The sequence below is a fragment of the Ascaphus truei genome, unplaced genomic scaffold (assembly GCF_040206685.1).
Source record: "Ascaphus truei isolate aAscTru1 unplaced genomic scaffold, aAscTru1.hap1 HAP1_SCAFFOLD_754, whole genome shotgun sequence".
NCBI lineage: Eukaryota > Metazoa > Chordata > Amphibia > Anura > Ascaphidae > Ascaphus > Ascaphus truei.
The window spans coordinates 90302-110301 of NW_027457089.1; the positions used below are offsets into that span (position 1 = coordinate 90302).

Below are 20000 nucleotides of genomic sequence, written 5' to 3' on the forward strand. Positions count from 1 at the left end.
CAGACTGGACGCTGCTCTGTGTGTGGGGGGGTACAGACTGGACGCTGCTCTGTGTGTGAGGGGGTACAGACTGGACGCTGCTCTGTGTGTGGGGGGGTACAGACTGGACGCTGCTCTGTGTGTGGGGGGGGGGTACAGACTGGACGCTGCTCTGTGTGGGGGGGGTGCAGACTGGACGCTGCTCTGTGTGTGGGGGGATACAGACTGGACGCTGCTCTGTGTGTGGGGGGGTGCAGACTGGACGCTGCTCTGTGTGTGGGGGGGGGTGCAGACTGGACGCTGCTCTGTGTGTGGGGGGGTGCAGACTGGACGCTGCTGTGTGTGTGTGTGGGGGGGTGCAGACTGGACGCTGCTGTGTGTGTGTGGGGGGGTACAGACTGGACGCTGCTCTGTGTGTGGGGGGGTGCAGACTGGACGCTGCTCTGTGTGTGGGTGGGGGGGTGCAGACTGGACGCTGCTCTGTGTGTTGGGGGGGTACAGACTGGACGCTGCTCTGTGTGTTGGGGGGGGTACAGACTGGACGCTGATCTTTGTGTGGGGGGGGTGCAGACTGGACGCTGATCTTTGTGTGGGGGGGGTGCAGACTGGACGCTGCTCTGTGTGGGTGGGGGTGCAGACTGGACGCTGCTCTGTGTGTGTGGGGGGGGGTGCAGACTGGACGCTGCTCTGTGTGTGTGGGGGGGTGCAGACTGGACACTGCTCTGTGTGTCGGGGGGTACAGACTGGACGCTGCTCTGTGTGTGGGGGGGTACAGACTGGACGCTGCTCTGTGTGTGGGGGGGTGCAGACTGGACGCTGCTGTGTGTGGGTGGGGGTGCAGACTGGACGCTGCTCTGTGTGTGTGGGGGGTGCAGACTGGACGCTGCTCTGTGTGTGTGTGGGGGGGGTGCAGACTGGACGCTGCTCTGTGTGTGTGGGGGGGGTGCAGACTGGACGCTGCTCTGTGTGTGGGGGGGTGCAGACTGGACGCTGCTCTGTGTGTGGGGGGGTGCAGACTGGACGCTGCTCTGTGTGTGGGGGGGTGCAGACTGGACGCTGCTCTGTGTGTGTGTGTGTGTGGGGGGGGGTGCAGACTGGACACTGCTCTGTGTGTGGGGGGGGTGCAGACTGGACGCTGCTCTGTGTGTGGGGGGTGGGGTGCAGACTGGACACTGCTCTGTGTGTGGGGGGGGGGTGCAGACTGGACGCTGCTCTGTGTGTGGGGGGGTGCAGACTGGACGCTGCTCTGTGTGTGGGGGGGTGCAGACTGGACGCTGCTCTGTGTGGGGGGGTTGCAGACTGGACGCTGCTCTGTGTGTGGGGGGGTGCAGACTGGACGCTGCTCTGTGTGTGGGGGGGGTACAGACTGGACGCTGCTCTGTGTGTGGGGGGGGTACAGACTGGACGCTGCTCTGTGTGTGTGGGGGGGTGCAGACTGGACGCTGCTCTGTGTGTGTGTGGGGGGGGTACAGACTGGACGCTGCTCTGTGTGTGGGGGGGTACAGACTGGACGCTGCTCTGTGTGTGGGGGGGTGCAGACTGGACGCTGCTCTGTGTGTGGGGGGGTGCAGACTGGATGCTACTCTGTGTGTGGGGGGGGTGCAGACTGGACGCTACTCTGTGTGTGGGGGGGGTGCAGACTGGACGCTGCTCTGTGTGTGGGTGGGGGGGTGCAGACTGGACGCTGCTCTGTGTGGGGGGGGTGCAGACTGGACGCTGCTATGTGTGTGTGTGGGGGGTTTTCAGACTGGACGCTGCTCTGTGTGTGGGGGGGGTGCAGACTGGACGCTGCTCTATGTGGGTTTGGGTGCAGACTGGACGCTGCTCTGTGTGTGGGGGGTACAGACTGGACGCTGCTCTGTGTGTGGGGGGGTACAGACTGGACGCTGCTCTGTGTGTGGGGGGGTACAGACTGGACGCTGCTCTGTGTGTGTGTGGGGGGGTGCAGACTGGACGCTGCTCTGTATGTGGGGGGGGTGCAGACTGGACGCTGCTCTGTGTGTGTGTGGGGGGGTGCAGACTGGACGCTGCTCTGTATGTGGGGGGGGTGCAGACTGGACGCTGCTCTGTGTGTGGGGGGGGTACAGACTGGACGCTGCTCTGTGTGTGGGGGGGGTACAGACTGGACGCTGCTCTGTGTGTGGGGGGGGGTACAGACTAGACGCTGCTCTGTGTGTGGGGGGGGTACAGACTGGACGCTGCTCTGTGTGTGGGGGGGGTACAGACTGGCCGCTGCTGTGAGTGTGTGGTGCGATGTTGAAACTAACCTCCTTAACCTTTAATCCTTATCCTGCCAGAGGTTCCAGCAGCGCACTGCTGTGGCAGGGTTACCCTCTCTGTGACACTCTGTGTGTTTGCTTTAGGGGGGTCAGATTCTGCGGATCTGCACGTCTCTCAGCTGTCTCCTGGGTATCCGTGTGCGTGTACTGAAGATACGGGCTGGCCGGAGCACCCCGGGGCTGAGGTGAGACCCCCTTCTCTCCCACGGGTATATACATACGGGGGGGCACTTCTTTGGTATAACTGCACCTGTATGGGGGAGACCTCCTGTGACACGAGGGGCACTGGGCCCTCCGGGAAGTGTCAAAGAAGGTGAGGACGGGTACTGACGGGGAGATAAAATGGCCGTTTCCAGGATCTGTAGCCTCAGTCACATATTCCACTACAGTATGGGAGGCCCTGCTTCTGTTACAGGGGATATCTCGGGGGTCTTGGAACAGACGCCCGGACAATACCGTCAATGTTTACATAAAATGAAGCTAATTTAAAGAGATGGCACTGCAGTAGGTAGGTGCTCATTGATACCTCTACTTTTGGAAATGTTACCCTTACTTACGTTTTAAATCCACCGTGGCACGCACCGTGGTCTGTGGTTTTCATTGCTTAGCTTACTAGTCTTTCACTTGTATGTGGATGGTGCCTGCATATTCCGCAGCGCAGTACAAAGTGGGAGGGGAGACGTGTATGACAAGAGAGGACATGTACAGACGAGGCCACGAGTATTCTAAAGCTTGCCTTAAACTAGCCCGGTTTCATGCGGGGTATGTGCGGGGTGTAACCTGGCTAGTTTAAGGCATTTCTGCATTGACTAATGACCCATAGGATTAACACAGCAGGGGTCCCCGCTGTTAATCTGATAGGCCATTAAGCAATGCAGAAATGCTGGGGCTAGTTTAAGGCTAGTTTATGGCATGTATCCAGAATGTACCTGGGTCTCTTTGGTGATTGCCACTGGTTTGTGTTAGAATAACCGTGGGCAGTACAGTATGTTACGGCAGACGGAGGCAGGAAGTCCCTGTCCCAAGGAGCTTACACTCCAAAATAACCGGGATCGTTCCACACAGCAGCCGCGCATCACGGAGTGTGTGTGTGTGTACCGGGAGTGTGTGTTTGTGTGTACCGGGTCTGCGTGCGAGTGTGTGTGTCTGTGCGCGTGGGCCGTGAGCGGGCACCTGGAGTGTGTGTGCGTACCGGGTGTGTGTGCTAGTGTGTGTGTTTGTGCGCGTGGGCCGTGAGCGGCACCTGGAGTGTGCGTACCGGGTGTGTGTGCGCGTGGGCCATGATCGTGCACCTGGAGTGTGCGTGTGCGTACCGGGTGTGTGTGCGCGTGGGCCATGATCGTGCACCTGGAGTGTGCGTGTGCGTACCGGGTGTGTGTGCGCGTGGGCTATGATCGTGCACCTGGAGTGTGCGTGTGCGTACCGGGTGTGTGTGCGCGTGGGCCATGATCGTGCACCTGGAGTGTGCGTGTGCGTACCGGGTGTGTGTGCGCGTGGGCCATGATCGTGCACCTGGAGTGTGCGTGTGCGTACCGGGTGTGTGTGCGCGTGGGCCATGATTGTGCACCTGGAGTGTGCGTGTGCGTACCGGGTGTGTGTGCGCGTGGGCCATGATCGTGCACCTGGAGTGTGCGTGTGCGTACCGGGTGTGTGTGCGCGTGGGCCATGATCGTGCACCTGGAGTGTGCGTGTGCGTACCGGGTGTGTGTGCGCGTGGGCCATGATCGTGCACCTGGAGTGTGCGTGTGCGTACCGGGTGTGTGTGTGCGCGTGGGCCATGATCGTGCACCTGGAGTGTGCGTGTGCGTACCGGGTGTGTGTGTGTGTGGGCTATGATCGTGCACCTGGAGTGTGCGTGTGCGTACCGGGTGTGTGTGCGCGTGGGCCATGATCGTGCACCTGGAGTGTGCGTGTGCGTACCGGGTGTGTGTGCGCGTGGGCCATGATCGTGCACCTGGAGTGTGCGTGTGCGTACCGGGTGTGTGTGTGCGCGTGGGCCATGATCGTGCACCTGGAGTGTGCGTGTGCGTACCGGGTGTGTGTGCGCGTGGGCCATGATCGTGCACCTGGAGTGTGTGTGTGCGTACCGGGTGTGTGTGCGCGCGTGGGCCATGATCGTGCACCTGGAGTGTGCGTGTGCGTACCGGGTGTGTGTGCGCGTCAGCCATGATCGTGCACCTGGAGTGTGCGTGTGCGTACCGGGTGTGTGTGACCAGTTCAGGTCTCTGCGGTACAAAGAATATCTCTTAAGCCTCCAAAGGTACCGGTTACAGAAGCGGAATCGGACATTTTTCCGTGACCTGGTCAGCGGTTCGCAGCGGCCGCTCTGCCATGGGCCGTGTCACGGGAGACCAGTACTTTTACACCGAAACCACCGGGATCACTAGCACCAGACGGGACAAGGTTATTGAATAAAATGGTGTTTATTTTGGCACGCCAGCAGACAAAACAAGATACACAAAACAAGATACAATACCAACTGGGGGCCCGGGGAGTAGACACTGGCCGCAGGAGCCTGCTTCAAGAAGGCTTGCCCTGTCCTCTTCTCGTCCAGGATATCAGAGGGCTGGTCTGATATGTATCTCCAGCTGGTTACGGTCAAGATCCAAACTCCTTCCCAGAATGTCTCTTAGTCTCTGTCTCTCGGATAGTCCTCTGAGGGAATCTCCACACTCCTTCCCAGAGTGTCTCTCCCTCTGTTAGTGTCTCTGAAGGTAGATCTGCATTCTCTGATCAGCAGCACCCCTTATATATCCCTATGTTGCTATTCTTTACATGGGAGGGGCTGCTGGCCAATCAGAGCAAACCTGATTGCCCACTCTTTCACCCTCACCAAATGTCTAACACCTCCAGGCTCCCAACAATTGTCTCAATACACATTTATCTGCAGGAACCTCATCTGATTAAATCAGTCCCCTCCATACAAATGTAACTCGCGTGCAAATCCCATTACAAGTTTGCGATCTTAGAAATGAGTACATACAGTCACATAATCCAATTAACACTTTACAGGGCTGACTCCCAAATCACATCACAGTGCTTACACATAGATCACAAAACACTTTACCTCATATTGCTTGCTCAACTAGACTTGGGGATTGCATTAACAAGGAATAAAGGGCTTTGGAATACATTTTCACATACAGTACATAGTGTATTATGCATTCCCTGTTCTCCCCCAGATATTAATTACATTTGGGTGCAATAAGCCTTACATAGGTGGCCAAGTTACATAGATTTAGGGGCAGCTGGCTGGGCTTCATCCCGGTTTTTTGATGCCAGCTAGCCCCACCGTCACAGGATGCTCTGCCGCCCTGCGATTCGCTAAGGTAAGTTACATGAAGGGGTTATAGCGGTTAGGATGGCAACGTACAATGGCAAGATGTCCTTGAGGTGAGGGGCAGCTAAATGTCCTAGACCAGGAGTGCACAAACTATTGATGCTGCGCCCCCCGGAGCTCAGGTCCCTCCCTACCTTGTTTTCCGGCCTCAAATATCGCCGCAGGGTCATGTGATGTCACGTCACATGGTCCCGCGGCGTCATTTGACACCACGTTGCCAGGGCGACGCGTCACCACGCTTCTGAATCCCGGTAAGTTAAGAGTTGCAGAGGCCTCACGCGATCCCCCGGCATTAAATTAAATGCCTCTGCAACCGCCCCCCCCCCCCCCCCCCGCTCCAAGGAAAATCTCACGCACCCCTGTCCTAGACCGTAGCGTGTGTGCGTGTATGTTATCTTACCCAGACCCATGGATCAGAGCAAACAGGAGAGACGGCCCCTGGTGAATGTCCGGCTGTAAGGGTGGAAACGTTGTTTCTTTGTGCACGATGCGATCTGTAATACTTTTACCTGAGATGTGCTGCTTCTTTATATGCTCTGTCCCATGGCTCTGGGGAAGTTATTTATTTCCTATAATGCGTGTCCTTGCCAATATAGTGCGTGTAATATATATCTATATAGCTCTAAGATCTAAGCTCTTATCTCATCACCTTCAGCCCGTGTCTCCCCACTGCTGGATGAAGCCTCCCCTTTAATCTTCCAGTTCCTGCGGTTACAAGTCTCTCTTCTCCACATTTTCTGATCCCATCCTCCCATCTTGCTTCCGGGCGTCGTCTTGGTCTTTTTAATTTCTCTTGGGATACAGTCGAGTATCGTCATGGTCATTTTTCTTGCGATGTGTCCGGACCACCGCCATTTTCATTTCTTCCTCCATGTGATGATGTCACAGATGTCTGTTATGTTTCGAACCCATTCACTCCCTTTCCTGTCTCTTTGGGTATTACCCAGCATGCATCTCTCCATATGTCTGAAGCTTCTGAATTTTCTTCGCATTCTGGATTTAAGTTTCCCATCCACACGTGAGCGCGGGCAGGATACACGGGTCACATCCACACGTGAGCGCGGGCAGGATACACGGGTCACATCCACACGTGAGCGCGGGCAGGATACACGGGTCACATCCACACGTGAGCGCGGGCAGGATACACGGGTCACATCCACACGTGAGCGCGGGCAGGATACACGGGTCACAGCCACACGTGAACGCGGACAGGATACACGGGTCACATCCACACGTGAGCGCGGGCAGGATACACGGGTCACATCCACACGTGAGCGCGGGCAAGATACACGGGTCACATCCACACGTGAGCGCGGGCAGGATACACGGGTCACATCCACACGTGAGCGCGGGCAGGATACACGGGTCACATCCACACGTGAGCGCGGGCAGGATACACGGGTCACATCCACACGTGAGCGCGGGCAGGATACACGGGTCACATCCACACGTGAGCGCGGGCAGGATACACGGGTCACATCCACACGTGAGCGCGTGCAGTATACACAGGTCACATCCACACGTGAGCGCGGGCAGGATACACGGGTCACATCCACACGTGAGCGCGGGCAGGATACACGGGTCACATCCACACGTGAGCGCGGGCAGGAAACACGGGTCACATCCACACGTGAGCGCGGGCAGGATACACGGGTCACATCCACACGTGAGCGCGGGCAGGATACACGGGTCACATCCACACGTGAGCGCGGACAGGATACACGGGTCACATCCACACGTGAGCGCGGGCAGGATACACGGGTCACATCCACACGTGAGCGCGGGCAGGATACACGGGTCACATCCACACGTGAGCGCGGGCAGGATACACGGGTCACATCCACACGTGAGCGCGGGCAGGATACACGGGTCACATCCACACGTGAGCGCGGGCAGGATACACGGGTCACATCCACACGTGAGCGCGGGCAGGATACACGGGTCACATCCACACGTGAGCGCGGGCAGGATACACGGGTCACATCCACACGTGAGCGCGGGCAGGATACACGGGTCACATCCACGCGTGTGCGCGGGCAGGATACACGGGTCACATCCACACGTGAGCGCGGGCAGGATACACGGGTCACATCCACGCGTGAGTGCGGGAAGGATACACGGGTCACATCCACGCGTGAGCGCGGGCAGGATACACGGGTCACATCCACACGTGAGCGCGGGCAGGATACACGGGTCACATCCACGCGTGAGTGCGGGAAGGATACACGGGTCCAACACTTTCCTCTTGAGGCGCAGGGAAAGGTTCCCTTGTTTCTTCCAAATGTCTCCATCCCATATTCATTCTCCTGTCCATTTCATTCAAGAGGTTCCCATCCACTGTTTTATATCACTCCATGTCTCCCTGCTGCTGGGTGACATCTCCCCAATGATGGATCCAAATAACTGGCGTGCTACGGTTAACAAGGAGCCAGGTATGTTACAAAGATGTAGGGGCCTGCTTCAAGGCTCGCCCTGTCCACTTCTCGTCCAGGATATCAGAGGGCTGATCACACAGCAGCCACTCACATGTATCTCCAGCTGGTCACTGTAAAGATCCAAACTACTTCCCAGAATGTCTCTCAGTCTCTCTGTCTCTCAGGTGGTCCTCTGAGGGAATCTCCACACTCCTTCCCAGAGTGTCTCTCCCTCTGTTAGTCTCTCTGTGGGAATCTGAATTCTCTGATCAGCAGCACCCCTTATATATCCCTATGTTGCTATTCTTTACATGGGAAGGGCTGCTGGCCCATCAGAACAAACCTGATTGCCCACTCTTTCACCCTCACCAAATGTCTGTAACACCTCCAGGCTCCCAACCATTGTCTCAATACACATTTATCTGCAGGAACCTCGGCTGATTAAATCAGAGTCCCCTCCATACAAATGTAACTCGCGTGCAAATCCCATTACAAGTTTGCGATCTTAGAAATGAGTACATACAGTCACATAATCCAATTAACACTTTACAGGGCTGACTCCCAAATCACATCACAGTGCTTACACATAGATCACAAAACACTTTACCTCATATTGCTTGCTCAACTAGACTTGGGGATTGCATTAACAGGGAATAAAGGGCTTTGGAATACAACTGCGTCCTCGGAATGAGACCGCGTTATAACCGGATCGCGCAAATGTTGCTGCGCGAGTACCAACCGGCATCTGCACTTCTCTCCTCTCTGCGGCTCCTCTCCCTGCCGTAGACTTTGCAGAGGAAGAGGGTCACAACAAACACACGTTGGTCTTGATGTAACCCCTTGTTCACTGAATACACCTGTGTTATCACATTACGCTTGAGTGCTGTCTCTTATTGCCTGACTTTGGAACGGTATCGTATATTTACATTATCTATATGGGACATGCACCGACACTGTACGTGTGCCTACAGGAGTGCCAACTGCATCGTTCGACTATCTCTCTTCAGTTCCACTGTGTGTGTGAGATTATTACCATCTCAACATTACCAATGTTACCTCTGTATATTTATTCCCACGGTGGGGTTAATCTTTCAACTGCCCCCGTTGGGGTATAGGCGGGCTCCAAGTACCCCACTCTCTAGGAATTAATAATAACTTTATTTATCTAGCGCTTTTCTACCGCTGGGACTCAAAGCATTTCCCACGTTTAAGGTTAAGTTTCAAACAATTAAAGGAAAACCTTGAAACGACAGTATAAACGAAACGCAGAATAAACATCTCTAAATATCGGGTCAGCGAGTATTAAATGTTTGGTTGCGGTTCGCGGGACAGAGGTAATGAATTATTGCTTTGCTGATGCCCACACTGTAAAATAAATCAATAGTAATATTGGTGAAGTGGTTACTGGGTAATACTCTGTGGTTACTGGGTAATACTCTGTGGTTACTGGGTAATACTCTGCGGTTACTGGGTAATACTCTGTGGTTACTGGGTAATACTCTGTGGTTACTGGGTAATGCTCTGCGGATGCCGGAGTAACGATCTGGCACAGAGACCCGTGGTATAAATGCAGTAGAAATTATATAATACCTGTTACAATTGAGAGAGAATTGATAATCTAATTAACTATTTGGTGTGTCTGATTTGATTAGGCAAACCCCTCCCTTACGTGTTAGTCAAAATGCATGTGATTAGGATACTTAAGTCAGTGTAACTTGGCTGTGAGCCATATGGCTGTGTAACATCAAAAGAGTCACATCTAAAGTGTATACAAGAGTTAATTTTGGAGTTGAAATTGGAGATGAAGATTGGATGAAGATCTGGACTCTGGACTCTGCATTACAACTTTGTCACTGTGAGACATTGTCTTTTAACATCTGTGATTATTTGTTAATTTTTATCCTCCATTACCTGTGAAGTCTCTCCTCCTGCATCTTACTATGCCCTCCCTACTGCTTTTTCGGTTTATTGTTTCCCCACTCCTTTGTGAATGTCTCTGTTCTCTCCAACAACCCCACTCCCCACTGCACCATTATTTATACACCCCTCTCCCAACAACCTATATACCCCTCAATAAAAAACACCCACACAAATCCTCTATTCACACCTTCTATCTACTCCTTCCCACTGCTGGGGATCTCCCCATAGCCTGAAGTCAGACATACACACCTGATCTCACTCATGCGTCCCTGCCATCTCTTCCCCTGTAAATGGTGTTAACCTTTTCATTTAATACTGACCAGCCTTAAATCTCACCCCACAAATCAAGCATCCCAACAAGCTGCACTCATGGTTACTGTCCCACACTCAGTCACTCCTACCACCCATTGTGGTAAAGCACTGCCATACACGGCACGTATTCCCTCACCTGCTGTCTCTGTAACTCTCCCAACATACCTCTTAGATTGTAAGCTCTTCAGGGCAGGGATTTCCTTTCCTATTGTCTGATTTTGCTGCACTTATTGTATAATTATAATTCCCTGTACTGTATTCTTTGTGAAGCGCTGAGTACACTTTTGGCGCTATATAAATAAAGACATACAATACAGTTGCCTTTTCTCACTTCTGTGCCAATGATGAAACCTCACTTCTCCCTCCCTGTGCTACTTGGTCTCACTCTATACCGCACGGTGTCATCTCTTCAGGCCGCAGCACCTCTCCGGGCTGGAGATTGTACGGGATCTGTGCTCCGGGCAGCTGGACAAGGCGGAGATCGGATCCACAGAGATCAACTTCACCCCAGGGCGTATAAAGGGCGGAGCGCTGACTGCGGACACCAAGACAGCCGGGTACGTGTGTGCGTGTATTCTATACCCCCTCTCTATATAGGAGTGTGTGTATTCTATACCCCCTCTCTATATAACAACTTGTGTGTATTCTATACCCCCCTCTATATAAGAACGTGTGTGTATTCTATACCCCCCTCTCTATGTAGGTGTGTGTATTCTTTACCCCCTCTCTATATAGGAGCGTGTGTGTATTTTATACCTCCCTCTTTCTATAGGAGCGTGTGTGTATTCTCTCTATACCCCCCTATCTCTAGGAGCGTGCATGTGTGTATTCTATACCCCCCTTCTCTATATAAGATGTGTGTATTCTATCTCTCTTTATCTCTCTCTCTCTATATTTCTCTGACTAATCAGGCTATGGGGACATGTTATAGGGTCCGTGAATAAAGGATAAGGTTAAAGTCCAAAGATAATCAGAACCGAGGAAATGATGGAGAACAAATATAGTGAAGTGGTTTGTAATATTAGAACCGCTTTATAAGCGCAAAAGATAGAGCGCTACTTTACAATGTAGCGGACAATAAGAGCATTGTGGGTTTGAATCCTTGCACGGCCGGAGTGGTGGATGTTGGCGTCTCTGCCTCCACGCTGGTATCTCACGGAACCGCCGAACGAGTCCAGATCTCCAGCTCACGCGGGTCTTTTCCTCTGTCACACGGATGTGACGTCAGAAGAAGCCGGCTGAATCCGTCTGTGCTGCCGGTCCTCTGACTGCACGCCATGAATGTAACAATGCAGTCTTTAGAGCATAAGGTTAAGCCAAAAACCTCCACCCCACGCGTTTCATGTCAGAAACGTCCTGTCCCCTGAATAAGGTTCCCCTGGGGACCAAAACGTCGGGCATGTGTGTGCATTTTGGACCCAATAAACCACTTTTATGTGATTATCTCTTGTGCTGAGCCGGTATATTGGGTCTCTAGGGATCCTCACAGACTTTATATGTATATGTCCTATATATCTATCCCCCTCTATATAGGAGTCTGTGTGTATATTCTCTCCCCTCCGCTCCCCTCCCCCCTCCTCTCTCTATAGGAGTGTGTGTTTGCTGCTGCAGGTCTCTCTCCCCTGTATGCTTTTCGCTGCATCTCCCTCTGAGCTGCTCCTGAGAGGCGGAACCAATGCAGAGATGGCCCCGCAGATAGATTACACCACCATGGTGAGTATGTGTGTGTGTATATCTATCTATATATCTCCTTCAGCCCTCGTCCCCACTGCTGGATGAAGCCTCCCCAATGATCTCCCAGGTCCTGCGGTTACAGCCTCTCTTCTCCACGTTGCTCCCACACATTCCCTCGTCCTATCCTCTCCAGCTCGTGTCTCCCCACTGCTGGATGAAGCCTCCCCATTGATCTCCCAGGTCCTGCGGTTACAGCCTCTCTTCTCCATGTCGCTCCCACACATTGTCTCATCCCATCCTCCCATCTTACTTTTGGGTGTCGTCTTGGTTATTTAATCTCCCTTGGAACCCAGTCGATTTCCATCTTTGTCCGACGATGGCCATTTCTTCTTGCGATATGTCCGGCTTTCCGCCATTTTAATCTCTTCCCCGTGTGATGTCAGACTTTTGTTTGGTTTCTAACCCATTCATTCTCTTTCCCGCCTCCGGAAAATACCCAGCATGCATCTCTCCATACATCTTTGCGTTGTCTCAAGCTTCTGAATTATCGTCACATTTAGGGTCCAAGTTTCACATCCATACGTGAGCACAGGCAGGATACCCCGATCGAGCTCTTGAGGCGCAGGGGAAGGTTCCCTTGTTTCTTCCAAATGTCTCCATCCCACCTTCATTCTCCTATTGGTTTAATTCAAAGGGTTATATACCTTCTGTACCGAACTGCGGTTCCAAGAAACGTCTCCCAAACATCACTTCTTGCAGATCAGTAGAGATATAGATGGGTGTATTTATAAAAATGTGTTACCAGGAAGTAATACATTGAGCGTTACCTCTCGTTTTCAAGTATGTCCTGGGCATAGATTTATGACAGATACATGGTTACAAATACACGTTTACTTTAGGTGAACAGGGTTATACCTTATGTATAAAGACATTGCATGGACAGTTAGAGATTGCATATATTATAGGCGTATGTAACAGTTACAGACCAGATTAAAATGTGAGACAGCCTTAGTTGTGAAAGAACTTAGACTGGTGGTGGATGTGAGAGTCTCTGGTAGGTTGTTCCAGTTTTGGGGTGCACGGTAAGAGAAGGGGGAGCGGCCGGATACTTTGTTGAACCTTGGGACCATGAACAGTCTTTTGGAGTCAGATCTCAGGGGATAAGTGCTGCGTGTGGTAGGGTGAGGAGCTTGTTCAGATACGTGATATTTTGCCCAAGAAGTATTTGAAGGCAAGGCAGGAGAGATGAACTTTGCGCCTAGACTCAAGTGATGGCCAATCTAGTTCGAGCCCCATTGTTCCCCAGAAGCCTCTGCATCCCAGGTTCAGATTATCAAAGCACTTGCGCCTTGTAACTTGGCTGCGGGATACGGCTGTGTGTATATCTGGCCTGCACTGTATGTTGTGCAGTGCTAACACTACTGAGTGTGTGGAATTTATTCCCAGGTCTTCAAGCCAATCACAGAGAGATTCTCCTTCAAGTTTGACTGTGATATCAGGAGAAGGTAAGATTTCCCCCCTCTCTCGCCTCCCCCCCCCCCCACGCATATGAATACATGTGTATCTGCATCTATTCATCCTTCTGTACGCATTACTATATGAATACACCTTTTACCAGAGAATACTCTTTCAGTCACTGTGTCCCTCGCTGCATTACATAAAGATATCGGGATTTCTACAGCTGCATGTGGACTGACGGGATGGGGTCTGCCTGGGGGGGAGGGGGGTCGGAGGGAAGGAAACGACACAGACTGGTCGGGGACACACACACTGACAGGTCGGAGACACACACACACTGACGGGTCGGGGGGACACACTGACGGGTCGGGGGGACGGGGACACACTGACAGGTCGGGGACGGGGACACACTGACAGGTCGGGGACGGGGACACACTGACGGGTCGGGGGGACACACTGACGGGTCGGGGGGGGGACACTGACGGGTCGGGGGGGGGGACACTGACGGGTCGGGGGGACACACTGACGGGTCGGGGGGACACACTGACGGGTCGGGGGGGACACACTGACGGGTCGGGGGGACGCACTGACGGGTCGGGGGGACACACTGACGGGTCGGGGGGACGGGGACACACTGACGGGACGGGGGGACACACTGACGGGACGGGACGACGAGACACACTGACGGGTGGGGGGGACGGGGGGACTGACGGGTCGGGGGGGACGGGGACACACTGGCGGGTCGGGGGGGACGGGGACACACTGACGGGTCGGGGGGGACGGGGACACACTGACGGGTCGGGGGGGACGGGGACACACTGACGGGTCGGGGGGGACGGGGACACACTGACGGGTCGGGGGGGACGGGGACACACTGACGGGTCGGGGGGGACGGGGACACACTGACGGGTCGGGGGGACGGGGACACACTGACGGGTCGGGGGGGGGCACACTGACGGGTCGGGGGGACGACACACACACTGACGGGTCGGGGGGACACACACTTACGGGTCGGGGGGGGGACACTGACGGGTCGAGGGGGACGACACACACACTGACGGGTCGGGGGGGGGACACGCTGACGGGACGGGGACACACTGACAGGTCGGGGGGGACCAAACACTGATGGGTCGGGGGGACTACACACTGACGGGTCGGGGGGGACACACTGACGGGTCGGGGGGAATGGACACTGAGTCGGGGGAGGGGACACACCGGGGGGACTGACGGGTCGGGGAGGACTGACGGAACGGAGGGGGGACGGTCAGGGGGGATGGGTGATTGATGGGACGGCAGTGGGACCGACGGGTAGAGGGGGCGGGGGACTGACGGGTCAGCGGGGGATAGGAGGACCGACGGGGGGCGGGGGACTGGCGGTCAGCGGGGGATAGGAGGACCGACGGGGGGGGGGGGGGGGACTGGCGGTCAGCGGGGGATAGGAGGACCGACGGGGGGGGCGGGGGACTGGCGGTCAGCGGGGGATAGGAGGACCGACGGGTAGAGGGGGCGGGGGACTGACGGGTCAGCGGGGGATAGGAGGACCGACGGGGGGGGCGGGGGACTGACGGGTCAGCGGGGGATAGGAGGACCGACGGGGGGGGCGGGGGACTGGCGGTCAGCGGGGGATAGGAGGACCGACGGGGGGGGGGCGGGGGACTGGCGGTCAGCGGGGGATAGGAGGACCGATGGGGGGGGGCGGGGGACTGGCGGTCAGCGGGGGATAGGAGGACCGACGGGGGGGGCGGGGGACTGACGGGTCAGCGGGGGATAGGAGGACCGACGGGGGGGGGGGCGGGGGACTGACGGGTCAGCGGGGGATAGGAGGACCGACGGGGGGGGGAGGCGGGGGACTGACGGGTCAGCGGGGGATAGGAGGACCGACGGGGGGGGGGAGGCGGGGGACTGGCGGGTCAGCGGGGGATAGGAGGACCGATGGGGGGGGAGGCGGGGGACTGGCGGGACGGAACACAGGAGGATGAGGGACTGACGGGACAGGGGAATAACGGGTCGGGAGGACGGAGGACTGACGGGTTATGGGGGGGACGGGGAACAGACGGGTCACCTGATTCCTGCTCCTTCTTTGCAGGGGCTATTACCCCCGGGGCGGAGGGGAAGTCCTGGTCCGGGTCTCGCCTGTGAAGCATTTAAAGCCGATTAATCTCATTGAGCGCGGCTCCGTCACCAAAATCTACGGCCGAGCGTTTGTGGCCGGTGTCCTGCCGTACAAGGTGTGTGCGTGTGCCTGTGTGTTTGTGCGCGCCTGCCTGTGTGTGTGTGTGTGTGTGTGCCTGTGTGTGCCTGTGTGTGCCTGTGTGTGTGTGTGTGTGCGCGCGTCTGTGTGTGTGTGTGTGTGTGCGCGCCTGTGTGTGTGTGTCTGCGCGCCTGTGTGTGTGTGTGCGCGTGTGCCTGTGTGTGTGTGTGCCTGTGCCTGTGTGTGTGTGTGTGTGTGTGTGTGCGCGCCTGTGTGTGTGTGTGCGCGCCTGTGTGTGTGTGTGCGCACCTGCCTGTGTGTGTGCCTGTGTGTGTGTGTGTGTGTGCGCGCGCGCCTGTGTGTGTGTGTGTGCGTGCCTGTGTGTGTGTGTGTGCGCGCGCGCCTGTGTGTGTGTGCGTGCCTGTGTGTGTGTGTGTGTGTGTGCGCGCGCCTGTGTGTGTGTGTGCGCGTGTGCCTGTGTGTGTGTGTCTGCGCGCCTGTGTGTGTGTGTGCGCGTGTGCCTGTGTGTGTGCGCGCGTCTGTGTGTGTGCGCGCCTGCCTGCGTGTGCCTGTGTGTGCGCGCGCGCCTGTGTGTGTGTGTGCGCGCCCGCCTGCGTGTGCCTGTGTGTGTGTGTGCGCCCACGCCTGCGTGTGCGTGTGCCTGTGTGCGTGTGCGTGTGTGTGTGTGTGTGTGTGTGTGCGCGCCCGCCTGTGTGTGTGCGCGCCCGCCTGCGTGTGCCTGTGTGTGTGTGTGTGCGCGCGTGTGCCTGTGTGTGTGTGCGTGTGCCTGTGAGTGTGTGTGTGTGCGTGTGCCTGTGTGTGTGTGTGTGTGTGTGTGTGTGTGTGTGTGTGTGTGTGTGTGTGCGCGCCCCCGCCTGCGTGTGTCTGTGTGCCTGTGTGTGTGCGCGCGCCTGTGTGTGTGTGTGCGCGCCTGCCTGCGTGTGTCTGTGTGTGTGTGCGCGCGCCTGTGTGTGTGTGTGTGTACGCGCCTGTGTGTGTGTGTGCGTGTGCCTGTGTGAGTGTGTGTGTGTGCGCGTGTGCCTGTGTGCCTGTGTGTGTGTGTGTGCGCGCGCGCCTGCGTGTACCTGTGTGCCTGTGTGAGTGTGTGTGTGTGTGTGTGTGCGCGTGTGCCTGTGTGCGCGTGTGCCTGTGTGTGTGTGTGTGTGTGCGCGCCCGCCTGCGTGTACCTGTGTGCCTGTGTGTGTGTGTGTGTGTGCGCGTGTGCCTGTGTGTGTGTGTGCGCGCGCCCGCCTGCGTGTACCTGTGTGTGTGTGTGCGCGTGTGCCTGTGTGTGCGCGTGTGCCTGTGTGTGTGTGTGTGCCTGTGCACGTGTGTGTGTGTGCGCCCGCCTGCGTGTACCTGTGTGCCTGTGTGTCTGTGTGTGTGTGTGCGCGCGCCCGCCTGCGTGTACCTGTGTGTGTGTACGCGCGCCTGTGTGTGTGTACGCGCGCCTGTGTGTGTGTGCGCGCGCCTGTGTGTGCGCGCGCGCCTGTGTGTGTGCCTCATGTGTAATATATGATATTATTTGTATACATGCATAGGTCTACATGTCGAGCTCCACTTGGGTGTACAGGGCGAGTGTGGGATTGTAAACTATTATTGGTGTTTGTGTATGTGTCTGTGTGTGTCTGTATGTGTGTGTAGGTATACACACACACACCTATATATACACACACTTTAGGGTAAGGGGTACGGTTAGGATTAGGGGTTATAGGGTAAGGGGTACGATTAGGATTAGGGGTTATAGGGTAAGGGGTACGATTAGGATTAGGGGTTATAGGGTAAGGGGTACGGTTAGGATTAGGGGCTATAGGGTAAGGGGTACGGTTAGGATTAGGGGTTATAGGGTAAGGGGTACGGTTAGGATTAGGGGTTATAAAGTAAGGGGTACGATTAGGATTAGGGGTTATAGGGTAAGGGGTACGGTTAGGATTAGGGGTTGTAGGGTAAGGGGTACGGTTAGGATTAGGGGTTATAGGGTAAGGGGTACGGTTAGGATTAGGGGTTATAAAGTAAGGGGTACGGTTAGGATTAGGGGTTATAGGGTAAGGGGTACGGTTAGGATTAGGGGTTATAGGGTAAGGGGTACGATTAGGATTAGGGGTTATAGGGTAAGGGGTACGGTTAGGATTAGGGGTTATAGGGTAAGGGGTACGGTTAGGATTAGGGGTTATAAAGTAAGGGGAACGGTTAGGATTAGGGGTTATAGGGTAAGGGGTACGGTTAGGATTAGGGGTTATAGGGTAAGGGGTACGGTTAGGATTAGGGGTTATAGGGTAAGGGGTACGGTTAGGATAAGGGGTACGGTTAGGATAAGGGGTACGGTTAGGATTAGGGGTTATAGGGTAAGGGGTACGGTTAGGATTAGGGGTTATAAAGTAAGGGGTACGGTTAGGATTAGGGGTTATAGGGTAAGGGGTACGGTTAGGATTAGGGGTTATAGGGTAAGGGGTACGGTTAGGATTAGGGGTTATAGGGTAAAGTTAGGGATTTGCCTTACCAGTGACACAGCCGGCGGGAGAGGGGAGTAGCAGCTAAACGGGCCGGTCACTTGGTGGCGGTGAAATGACCGCGCAGGAACCTCCGCGTGTCTGACAGATGGTGAAGGATATGAGTTCCGCGGCCGTGCGGAGTATACGGCGAGAGGTGAAGGATATACACGTCAATATCCAGACGGTGCAGGAACCCAACGACCGAGCCACGGGGAACGGGAGCGGGATCATGTGAGTGTCATGGGGTCTGCGGTATTAACCCTGCACGCCAAGATAACGGCAGGCAGAGGCAGGTGGGTGCGACGGCTGGCAGAGGCGGGCAGGTGCGACGGCAGGTAGGCGGGTGCGACGGCAGGCAGAGGGGTGCGACGGCAGGCAGGCGGGTGCGACGGCAGGCAGAGGCAGGCGGGTGCGACGGCAGGCAGAGGCAGGCGGGTGCGACGGCAGGCAGGCGGGTGCGACGGGAGGCAGGCGGGTGCGACGGCAGGCAGAGGCAGGCGGGTGCGACGGCAGGCAGAGGCAGGCGGGTGCGACGGCAGGCAGAGGCAGGCGGGTGCGACGGCAGGCAGAGGCAGGCGGGTGCGACGGCAGGCAGAGGCAGGCGGGTGCGACGGCAGGCAGAGGCAGGCGGGTGCGACGGCAGGCAGAGGCAGGCGGGTGCGACGGCAGGCAGAGGCAGGCGGGTGCGACGGCAGGCAGGCGGGTGCGACGGGAGGCAGGCGGGTGCGACGGGAGGCAGGCGGGTGCGACGGGAGGCAGGCGGGTGCGACGGGAGGCAGGCGGGTGCGACGGGAGGCAGGCGGGTGCGACGGCAGGCAGAGGGGTGCGACGGCAGGCAGGCGGGTGCGACGGGAGGCAGGCGGGTGCGACGGCAGGCAGAGGCAGGCGGGTGCGACGGCAGGCAGGCGGGTGCGACGGCAGGCAGAGGGGTGCGACGGCAGGCAGAGGGGTGCGACGGCAGGCAGGCGGGTGCGACGGCAGGCAGGCGGGTGCGACGGCAGGCAGGCGGGTGCGACGGGAGGCAGGCGGGTGCGACGGGAGGCAGGCGGGTGCGACGGGAGGCAGGCGGGTGCGACGGCAGGCAGGCGGGTGCGACGGCAGGCAGGCGGGTGCGACGGCAGGCAGGCGGGTGCGACGGCAGGCAGGCGGGTGCGACGGGAGGCAGGCGGGTGCGACGGGAGGCAGGCGGGTGCGACGGGAGGCAGGCGGGTGCGACGGGAGGCAGGCGGGTGCGACGGCAGGCAGGCGGGTGCGACGGCAGGCAGGCGGGTGCGACGGCAGGCAGGCGGGTGCGACGGCAGGCAGAGGGGTGCGACGGCAGGCAGCGGGGTGCGACGGCAGGCAGAGGGGTGCGACGGCAGGCAGGCGGGTGCGACGGCAGGTCCGGCGGGTGCGACGGCAGGTCCGGCGGGTGCGACGGCAGGCAGGCGGGTGCGACGGCAGGCAGGCGGGTGCGACGGCAGGCAGAGGGGTGCGACGGCAGGCAGAGGGGTGCGACGGCAGGCAGAGGGGTGCGACGGCAGGCAGAGGGGTGCGACGGCAGGCAGGCGGGTGCGACGGCAGGTCCGGCGGGTGCGACGGGAGGCAGGCGGGTGCGACGGCAAATGTTTGTGATTGTTCCTTTCTTTGCTCTCCCGTAGCGTGGTCGCAGAGACGGACACGGGATGCGTGTTCGCTGGTTCTGCTCTGGGGAAAAGAGGTAAAGTATAATCCCCCCACCCCTGTATTCTTATCTCGGAGACTGATCTCTGAACTGCTCCTCTATCCCAAGCCCCTCATACGTCACTGCTGGGGCCCAGCAGTGAAGGGGTTATACCCCAGGTCATGTCATTGGGTATATTTATTATATTGACCTGCAGCATATATGCAGGTAAAAACGGGGGACACACACACGCGCACGCACGTACATGTTGGTGCTCCTGCGTGTCGCTCACGACGCTC

At 57.0% G+C, this 20000-nt stretch overlaps 1 protein-coding gene across 3 annotated transcripts in view; it reads left to right on the forward strand.

Moving 5' to 3' along the window:
• The window catches only part of RTCA (RNA 3'-terminal phosphate cyclase), a 42818-nt gene that overhangs the window by 10614 nt on the left and 12204 nt on the right, over positions 1-20000 (forward strand). For all 3 annotated transcript variants that reach the window (XM_075584808.1, XM_075584806.1, XM_075584807.1), the window contains exons 3-9: positions 2343-2443; positions 10658-10801; positions 11834-11957; positions 13365-13423; positions 15463-15604; positions 18166-18290; positions 19700-19758. In XM_075584808.1, coding sequence (XP_075440923.1) covers positions 2343-2443; positions 10658-10801; positions 11834-11957; positions 13365-13423; positions 15463-15604; positions 18166-18290; positions 19700-19758 — 754 coding nt within the window. The remainder of the gene's footprint in view (positions 1-2342; positions 2444-10657; positions 10802-11833; positions 11958-13364; positions 13424-15462; positions 15605-18165; positions 18291-19699; positions 19759-20000) is intronic.